Genomic DNA, 9,481 nt, shown 5'->3' with positions numbered 1-9,481 from the left:
TGTAAAGTAAAGTGGCCACAATTGACTTGACAACATATCTTGGGGAAACATAGGAACTTTTATTCTCATCTCTAAAATACATAACGACCGTAAGAGGAAGAGGCCTTCCAGAATGCAGAGTCTGAGGTAATTTGAACAATTGATAAATACAGAGATATCTGTTTGGACATATCCTTGTGTCGTCTGTCGTCTTATTTTATAGGGTGGCGGTGATTGATGGTCCCCTTGGGCGATTTACTTCTTCCATTGCTTGTTCTCGTAGTCCCACTGGGAAGAGAAGCCCTCCACTGGGTTGACCCTCATGTCAAGCATCCTCTGAAGCTCCTTCTCCTTCCACTCTTTTTCAAAAGTGTGAGGCACCGGGCCGTACACTGTGGAGAAAACAATGGTCAGCACCACTCAAAAACAGCAGACTCACAGTACAGAAGGCCACGGATACAGCGGCCATTTCTGCAAGAGACGATGCTCAATACAAATCCATTGTTGCTCTTTTGATGAGGCTTGACTCAACAGTGATTGAACTCAATATTTAAACTAGAGGACGAGGCTTACTAGGGTTTACACATACACAACACTCAAAAGAGAGAAATTCAACTAGCGATGGGCAACGATCGTCGAATAGTCACGTAGAATATCAAATAATGAAGGTGACTATCGTTATTTATTACACGGCTCTTATCAATGCTGTTGAACATTTCGTTCACTTGCATGGGCCTTCACAACTTCCGGTGGTGAATAATTCACCGTTGCTAAGCATATAATGACCGCTGTCAAGGAAAGTTGATTTTTTTCTTCCATTGTATCGCTACGGAAGTAGTCTGGTAACTTGTCAACCCCAGCGTCCTCGGTTGCTAAGCCACGTCAATGTCTTATTGGCGGACTATTTCTCTGCTGATCAACACTACGAATGCTGGTAACAAATAAATTGTAAAAAGACACAACGTGTGAAGTTAATTTGGGAGTTTGAGTGTTGATGGCGCAGTTGTTGAAATAAACAGATTGATATCATACAAATCATAGAAGCCTCTCCCTGTGTCATTGTGTATGCATGTATACAAGGTGCGTTTGTGCGATCGGGGTACTTGATTGACCGATTTTTGAATATTATTCGAATACTTCTCAGCAAATATCGAATAGTATTTTTGCCAGAAATGCACATCCCTTATTTCAACCAATCTGCATCACACCTTGGACGTGGTACATTCGTCAATTATTAGATCAATTAGATCTAAAGCTTTATTTGTCCCACAGGTTGCCATATTAGAAAATTGTCTTTGAATGAAGGCAGTCTGTTCTCTAATTGTGTCTTATCAAGTCTTAACAATGACTCAATAATTTTTAATCACAAGTCTTATCAATGACTAAATTGTTTTTGATACACACCGAACTTCCTCTGCCACAGAACCACCAGGCCGGTCAAGCCGAAGAAGAAGAACATCCCCGCGACCACCGACTTCCACTGTGCACTGCCCTGGTTCATCTCAGCAAAGCTCTGATTGAAGCTGATGCGGTACACTGTCAACATTGCACACAAAAACCCATCAACTCATTTATAACAAAACCCATTTTCGTGCACCTCATTGTTGACATTGAAACTTACAAACATCAAATCATCAGAACATCATGCTTTTGTAATGGTTGTGTTTATGACAATAAACCATCTTGAATGGCCTTGAATCTTGAATCAACCATGAAACACATAGGGTTGGATGGGTAGTCTTACGTGCGATCTTCTCCTCATTGGAGAGCGTGGCCCAGGAGCCCTTCTCCTTCTCCTTCAGGGACTTCTGCTCCGAGCTCAGGTCCTGCACATAGCGGATCTCCGGCAGAGGGTTCTCCCGCCGGTCGAAGTAGGCCGGCAGGGCATAGTCATCTACCTTCGCGACTCCTGCATGGCGGGGAGAATACTAAAGGAGTCAGGTTCGGCTAACTAGCTATAGTCATTATATCAAATGTGTATTGATTAGTAATAAGGAAAATGCTTTTGAAAAAAAATGGATGTAATAAAAATCTGGCTGGTCCACACACCCACACTGAAATCAGTTATTTGAATTATAAAAAAAAAAAGTAAAAGATCAGAAGGTTATTGGAAAGGTCATCACCTTTCATAGCTGTTAAATGCCTATCTTGCCCCAGTACCCTTCAGTTTTTAAAACAGCCACGAGCATTTTGTCAGTGAACATTTTAGTGCAAAGGGGTTGCTATCTTTTGGTTGCAAGTTCTTCAACTCAAAAGTTAGGAAGACCAAGGACAAGTTAGGAAAATCATATGGAAAGCAGTGACCTACCATGTCCCCCACGTACACAGACCGATGTGGAAATGGCACGTCTGCCAACAAGACGAAGGGCTCTGGCGGCCAGCATTCTGTTAAATTATATTATATGAAGTAGGGTTATCTTCTTGGGCCCATTCAGAATGTACACAACTTGGAACATTTTATTAAATCTAGACAAGTTTGCATAATAAAAATATATTATTTGCAGTAAGACAATAGATTATAGGAAAACGACTATGTAATACACTTCTGACGAGGAATACATTCCTAATTGATCCACTTAGCCATGAAACAACATTATAGCTGTCAAAAGCCAATTACAATTAAATAAACGTGAGGTGCATACTGCAGCAATGACTGTCCGACCAAATAGTAAAGCGACTAGTTCGTCCCTCAGACTGTCTCTACAGCGATACATCATGGATCAATCAACTCAATGTTTCGCAAATGTTGCCTCATATTGTGCAGCAGTATATACTAACATAGCCCACGCGAATTCCGTCTAAACGTTATATACCTGTACGGTGCAGCTAGGCTATCGGATAGCACAAGGTCACAGCGCCCGGTGCAAAACCAGCGCTAAACCACTGGTTCGTCAAGGTGGAACGATCTCTATTTAACCTAAAGGCTTAGAGGACTAGGTCAGCGTTAAAGCGTTAAACTTCAACCCTACACGATGCACCACCATATATACCCCGGTCCCCGCTCCGGATGATAGCCGTGTGCTAACCAGAACTAGCCTCGAATGTAACCCAGCCGCTACTCTTCCTCCTCCGCCCTAGTCAATGTCAAACATCACTAATCGCTTCTGGTCAAACCCACTCGTTCCGCATCCACTGAGTGATCAGCTAATACATCCTTTGCTGTGATAAACAACGTGAACGTAGCTCGCAGTACATTTCGAGAAGTATATAGTAGAGGGAATAAACAACCTACTGTGCCGTTGTTGCTTGCTTTCGCGTTAACCTAGCCGTAAAGGGAGTGCGACGGGCAGCGGAAAGCCGTGCAGCTTAACGGGGTGTCGTAACTTGGTGCCGTAAATATAAACTGAGTGTCGTGACGTCTTTGCTTTACGGTCGCGCTCACTGGGGGAAGCTGTCGTCACGTCGTCGCTTTACGGTCGCACTGACTGTACCGAGTTGAATCCACCTGTGCCGTCGGTACCGATGCAAATATTAGATACGGACTGTCGGATTCTCTGATGCTTGTGTTGGATTAGAAGAAGTGAATATTTGTCTGTTTGACTGCGGGCTGTATTTGCACATCTTTGCTGGCCTAACGCTCTCCACCTACCCTGGGATAGAGGGTGTCATATCATATGCACCGGAATGAGATCCAGCTAACGCTAGTAGCCTAAAAACGACTTCCACTGCTATTTAGCCCATATATCTGAACTATTCTGCCTGGGACTTTGGGGGTGATTTAAACATGCCGATCATACTGACCACGCAGGCGTACTGTAAAATGCTTTTACACGCTGCCAAATACCCCCACTGCGCCGTGAACGGGTTGCTAGTGGCAGAGAAGACGAAGGATAACAAGAAAGACCCCTCTGCCCCCGTCCTATGTGTTGACTGCGTGCCGCTCTTCCACGGGACTCTGGCTCTTGCGCCCATGCTCGAGGTGGCTCTCACACTGGTAAGTCAATGGATGATGGTCACATTTAAAAGGTTACATCTAAACCAGTCTTTGCTTTGAATGTCTGTCACGTTTATACTTTGGTTGAGAGACTTTTGGTTATGTTCACAGATTGATACTTGGTGCAAAGAGAATCGATATTTCATTGCTGGGTATTATCAAGCCAATGAACGCACCAAGGACTTCAGGTAACAAAGTTTGGCGGTTCATATTGAAAGCAGAACTAGGTATAGTGTTATACTGTGCTTGTCAAAGTGTTTTTATTTTTATTTACAGACCTAACCAGGTTGCTGAAAAAGTTGCTGCCCGGATAGCTGAGAACTTTGGCGAAACAGCCATTGTGATGGTAATAACAACCAGAGGTTTGGATGAATACGAACGAATATCCCAGATGAGTTATTGGAGTCTTTCTAATTTCGATTTTACTTTTCCTTCAGGTGGATAGCAATAGACTGACAATGAGTTGTTTTGAGCCCATTGTTGTGATATTCGACCACCACGAGAACAAATGGAAGAGCAGAGATGTGAATCAGTAAGTTTCAAGCTAGACAGTGTGACCATCACACCATTGATATCCCCAGTTTTCTGTAAATGATCAGGCGTGACATTTTGGATGTATATCGTTTTCCAACGGAGCCTTTGAGGCACACAATTTACACCTTTCGCTGACATATCATTGTATAAGGCATCCAGAAGCTTGCACAGTACTCGAGTGAAAAGGGAAGTTATGTGCAATCATGTGGATGTGCAATACATACAAATGGCTTCACTTAAAAGTAGGGCTGCTCGATACAAAAAAGATGCTGTACAGATGATAATGTACAGATATGTATCAAGCTGTTCTGTACTTTCTATAAAATATTTAATGAAAATAAAAATAAATTGAAAACTTGATTATATTAGTTTTGTGATCGTGTGATGCTAAAATAGAAATCGATCAAAATTTGATTAATCTCCCAGCCCTACTAAAAGGCGTTGTGTGCTGTGTGTTTCAGGGACTGCTTTGAGGATTGGTGTGAGGCCCAGAAGATCACTTCTTCCTTGCTTGAAGGCCGCTCCTACGAACAGCTGATTGACTTTGACAACCACCTGGACGACCTGAGGAACGACTGGACCAACCCAGTGATAAACAAGTCTGTGTTGGACCTGTGCTAGATCCAAGCCTTGAGCGTATCGGACATGGACAGAGATACTGCCGATACAGCATGCATGATGCTACGCAACGCGTAGCACCGGGAACAAAAAGTACTAAATGCTTAACTTTTCAAAGTCTCTCACGTTGATGGGAGACTTGTGGGAGCATTGATGGCCAAATGTTTCAAGGGCAAGCTCATTGGTACTGTACGCACTGTTGGTGTGCTGCCACTCCCTGGAGTATGGGATGCTGAGGGGATTACGGTAGTTTTCTCTCAGAATGAAACTTAACATTTATTTCTTCTCCAATGTTTCCGATTTAGTTTATTTCATAATTGTTTTGCGTAACGAATTTTTAGAAAAAGGTAATATATTTTGTCCTGTAATTTCAGGGTTAAGCTGTGGATAAAATGATTGATACTGAATCTTATGAAAACTGTTATAATGGTAATTTACTAAATGCAGATTTATTAATAATGTTAATACATAGCTAATATAGACGGAGCCAGAGAAACTAATTGTCTGTGTCCAATCATAACTGTAATGTTAGAATGACTGTTGGATATGTGTTAATGTCGATGGACTTATGATATGGTTATGAGAACTAAACCATGCAGGATTGATAGATGCTGTATGAAATGTATTTTTTTTTTCTATTGCTGTCAGAGAAGGGCTGGTAATCTACGTGTGCAGCTCTGCTCAGTCTCTCTCCACAGATATGTCTGTAATCTCTTTGCTCTATTTCATTAAACTTGTTAACTTGTCGACTTGTGAGGTTCCCAGTCCAATGAGACGCAGACCGGGGCTAAGTTGCACACATTTGGATCTTGGAGGGCAGATCAGAAGAAAGTCATTTCTGAATTCTTCATAGAAATCTTTTAGAGGCTGCAATGTCTCCTTAAAATTGGTGATGAGGATATCTGATCCCTAATTTAAAAAACAGCACATCTGTCTAAAATTTACTTAAAGTCATTCATTTTTAAAGATAACTACAAGTTTGATATTTTATCGAGGCAAACATTGAAATTCAGTTTCGGCAACACTTTGCAGCTTAACATTTTTATTTGCATTTATAATATGATACCCTGGGATGTAATATTAAGTATGCAACTCGTCTGAAACTGAATGATAAGACAGTTTTATATTTTATTAATCCTAACTTGTCATTTTGTATTTGCTCATCACTGACAAACAATGGAACATGCACAATGCAGTAATTTGTGCCAACAGTGGGCTTGTTTTGGGGAAATCGAAGGCAGGCGCACCTTACCCAAAATGTATGTCACAGGATTGATGCGATACCCCGAAGTTGTACCTTACTGCCACACTGCCACCATGTGTCCAATTGTTGTTACTGCTACAGACGAATGCGATGGTTTTACCAGATCTCGCGAGAAGTACTAGGTCAAGCGTAGAAATAAAAAGCTGGAGAAGATAATTACGTTATTGCCAAATGGGGACCTATCTCGAGTCACACCCTATTTTGTTATGAATAGTAAAATAAACATCAAAAATCCTAAATATTAATCGTTGAACGTTCGTTGTTACCTCTGAAATCCAATTTCTGACGTTTCCTGACACCGCCTCCTTGGAAGTGACGTCACTTGCGCGGGAACATTTGCCGGGGTCTTCCATACAGTTCGTCGCACACTATTTGTTGTTTTATGTTACCACCATGGATCCGACTGAAGTTGAATTTCTGGCAGAAAAGGAGATTGTGAAGATAATCCCAAACTTCAGCCTTGATAAAATATATTTAATTGGTGTAAGTACATTTTACGGTACATTGTTATTGTCAGAACAGCAGAGTCAGAATACTACTTACGTTGATCGGATCCTAATAGGGAGACCACTTCATATTTTGAACCGATAAAAGTAATGCAATTTTGAGTAAGTCAGTGTTAACAGTCAAGCAATGTACAGCGTCTAATCCTAACGTTATATTTTAGATCAGACGCAGTAGAGCATGCCATCGTATTTAACCTTACATTACAATACAAGGCTCATGGTTACCTTATCTATTGTGTCATGTTTCCGTGTTATCAGGGGGATCTGGGGCCCTTTAATCCTGGCTTACCTGTACAAGTTCCCGTTTGGCTTGCTTTGAATCTGAAGCAGAGACAGAAATGTCGAATATTGCCTCCTCAATGGATGGATGTTGGTAAGATGCACACAATTAACGTGGGGGGCGTCACCAGAATGAAAGGGAGTAGGCTACAATCAGTAGTCGACCGGTCAATTAAGCAATCATCTTACTGTTGGCCCTAAGCATTGCCCAATGGCAGAACATATTGGTTACCGCGTCATTTTGTAGTGCTTTTAGACCTACTGCACCACATTTCAAGGATAGTTCACACACACACACACACACACACACACACACACACACACACACACACAGACAGACAGACAGACAGACAGACAGACAGACAGACAGACAGACAGACAGACAGACAGACAGACAGACAGACAGACAGACAGACAGACAGACAGACAGACAGACAGACAGACAGACAGACAGACAGACAGACAGACAGACAGACAGACAGACAGACAGACACTTGAAACTACATTGTAAAATCCAAGCATCTTATTATATTTGGCAGCAGATGCAAGTAAATCATCATTTGCCAAGAATACGTTTACAATGACATTCTTCATGTGCGGTCCGCAGACAAACTGGAGGAGGTGAGAGAGATGGAGAGGAAAGAGGATTCCTTCACACCGCCTCCCAGCCCGTACTACATGGAACTAACCAAGCTCCTTCTGAACCAGTGAGTAAACCTGAACACACCACCTCGCTACTCGGGTTCTCCCCTGATGTCCTTCCCCTGACTAGTCCCGTGCCTCACTGTATCCATGTTCCTCATGTATTTTGCGTGCAGTGCATCTGACAACATTCCCAAAGCGGATGAGATTCGGACGCTAGTGAAGGACATTTGGGACACGCGCATCGCTAAGCTGCGGCTCTCAGCGGACAGCTTCATCAGCCAGCAGGAGGCCCATGCTAAGGTGAGGAGCCCTCGGTTTTCTTTTGCCGTTTAAGTATTGTGTATGTTACTATTACTGTCCTTTTTTAAATAATTCGATATGATTTATATTCACCTTTTCATTATTGCTAGCAAGCATTATTATCTGCTTGCTATGGTTTTAATGGTGATGTAATCTGGTATACAATCTATTATTTTTGTGCTGGCCAATATTTATGAAAATGTCTAAATCAGGATAGTGGTCGTGGGCACATAGGTAGAGGTTAACCCCAGTCGCGTGGTTCTGATCTTCTCCTGTAGCTGGACAACCTGACGCTGATGGAGATCAACACCACGAGGAGCTTCCTCCTCGGCTCTCTCAACTGCATGTTCAAGCTGCGCTCCAACATGCAGCCTGGCACCAGCACGGGGAAGGGCCCCGACTACTGACCGTCTGGGACGCCGACGGCTGGGTCGTCTGGGTCTGGCAGCGACATGGTGTGTGAAGAAGTGACATGGATCTGTTCTGAGCTGGTCGGAAACTTGGTTTCTGTTTTTAAAGGGGTGATATTATTATGCCACCGGGGGAGAGTGTGATTAGCCATGACAAGTCGTTTGAAAATCAGCCTTTTTCTGCGTTTTTGTGACATCACAAGTGGGCGTGTCCACCTAGATGTATGCTGGATAGACTAGTAACATTTGCTAGTCCACTGGGTAGGCTGGTAGACTGATCTATCCAGCACACATCTAGATGGACACACCCACATGTGACATTACTAAGATTTTCAAACGGCTTGTGATGGCTAATCACTCACACCTGGTGGCATAATATCACCCCCTTAACAACCAGAGGCATAGGGATGGCTACCAACGGGTTGGGTGGTGTTCCCTGGACTGGTTGATAAGGAAGATGCGTCTATCTGCTGTGCAGGATGTAATATGTGGATGATATGCTGTACCTGGACTCAAACATCAGCATGCTTCCATCATGTGCTTGGGTTTCTTTTTTTATGATGGATGCTTTGTGTAGATATTGGAAAATGAATGTTATTTGACTTGTTAAAGCTTCGGTACTGTTGCATCATGTCCGCAAGCAAGTGGATGGCAACAAGTATCAAACATAGTTTAATAACATTGAATCTTTGAAATGTTAAATCAATAAACAGAATTTAATAATGGCTATTTGGTTTGTGTGTATTGAACAGCATACAAACAGAAATGAGAATTCTCGCTTTCTTACAGGGTAATGAGAATCTATTGATTTGACTGCTTAAAATTATATGGAGGGTCTTTGACAAAAGTTTGAAAATTGTTTGGGAACCTCTTACCATAGAGTTGAAGGATCGGACAATTCCTGGATCGCACAACTACCAAAACACACCAGCAAAAAACAAAATGACACTTTGAAATATTTTATTTTTGTCTGAAATCACAGCCATATTCATAAATACCTAATTACCACATT

General features: G+C 42.3%; 3 protein-coding genes across 5 annotated transcripts; 2 read left to right on the top strand and 1 right to left on the bottom strand.

Annotated features, from left to right (window-relative positions):
* Window positions 1-39: 39 nt before the first annotated feature.
* Window positions 40-7,324, bottom strand: LOC130403009 (cytochrome c oxidase subunit 4 isoform 1, mitochondrial). Of its 3 annotated transcripts, XM_056607107.1 has the most exons (6): window positions 7,125-7,324; window positions 6,596-6,746; window positions 2,288-2,364; window positions 1,724-1,888; window positions 1,384-1,515; window positions 40-371 (listed from the first exon to the last, which is right to left on the bottom strand). In XM_056607107.1, exons 3-6 carry the CDS (start codon window positions 2,361-2,363, stop codon window positions 235-237), a joined length of 510 nt encoding a protein of 169 aa, XP_056463082.1. In that variant the 5' UTR covers window position 2,364; window positions 6,596-6,746; window positions 7,125-7,324; the 3' UTR covers window positions 40-234. The 3 variants fall into 3 exon arrangements, with proteins under 3 accessions (XP_056463082.1, XP_056463081.1, XP_056463083.1); XM_056607106.1 differs by lacking the exons at window positions 6,596-6,746; window positions 7,125-7,324 and adding an exon at window positions 3,212-3,349; XM_056607108.1 differs by lacking the exons at window positions 6,596-6,746; window positions 7,125-7,324 and adding an exon at window positions 3,208-3,296.
* On the top strand, window positions 3,349-5,995 carry emc8 (ER membrane protein complex subunit 8). The gene is made up of 5 exons (XM_056607104.1): window positions 3,349-3,913; window positions 4,025-4,101; window positions 4,190-4,259; window positions 4,351-4,445; window positions 4,909-5,995. The coding sequence occupies exons 1-5, from the start codon at window positions 3,704-3,706 to the stop codon at window positions 5,066-5,068; spliced, it is 612 nt and encodes a 203-aa protein (XP_056463079.1). The 5' UTR covers window positions 3,349-3,703; the 3' UTR covers window positions 5,069-5,995.
* gins2 (GINS complex subunit 2) lies at window positions 6,515-9,214 on the top strand. The gene is made up of 5 exons (XM_056607105.1): window positions 6,515-6,812; window positions 7,094-7,208; window positions 7,722-7,821; window positions 7,933-8,059; window positions 8,338-9,214. Exons 1-5 carry the CDS (start codon window positions 6,723-6,725, stop codon window positions 8,464-8,466), a joined length of 561 nt encoding a protein of 186 aa, XP_056463080.1. The 5' UTR covers window positions 6,515-6,722; the 3' UTR covers window positions 8,467-9,214.
* Window positions 9,215-9,481: the final 267 nt, after the last annotated feature.

This window comes from Gadus chalcogrammus, chromosome 14 (assembly GCF_026213295.1).
Source record: "Gadus chalcogrammus isolate NIFS_2021 chromosome 14, NIFS_Gcha_1.0, whole genome shotgun sequence".
Lineage (NCBI taxonomy): Eukaryota > Metazoa > Chordata > Actinopteri > Gadiformes > Gadidae > Gadus > Gadus chalcogrammus.
The sequence above is the reverse complement of the archived record's forward strand: the minus strand, read 5'-3'. Positions and strand labels throughout refer to the sequence as shown.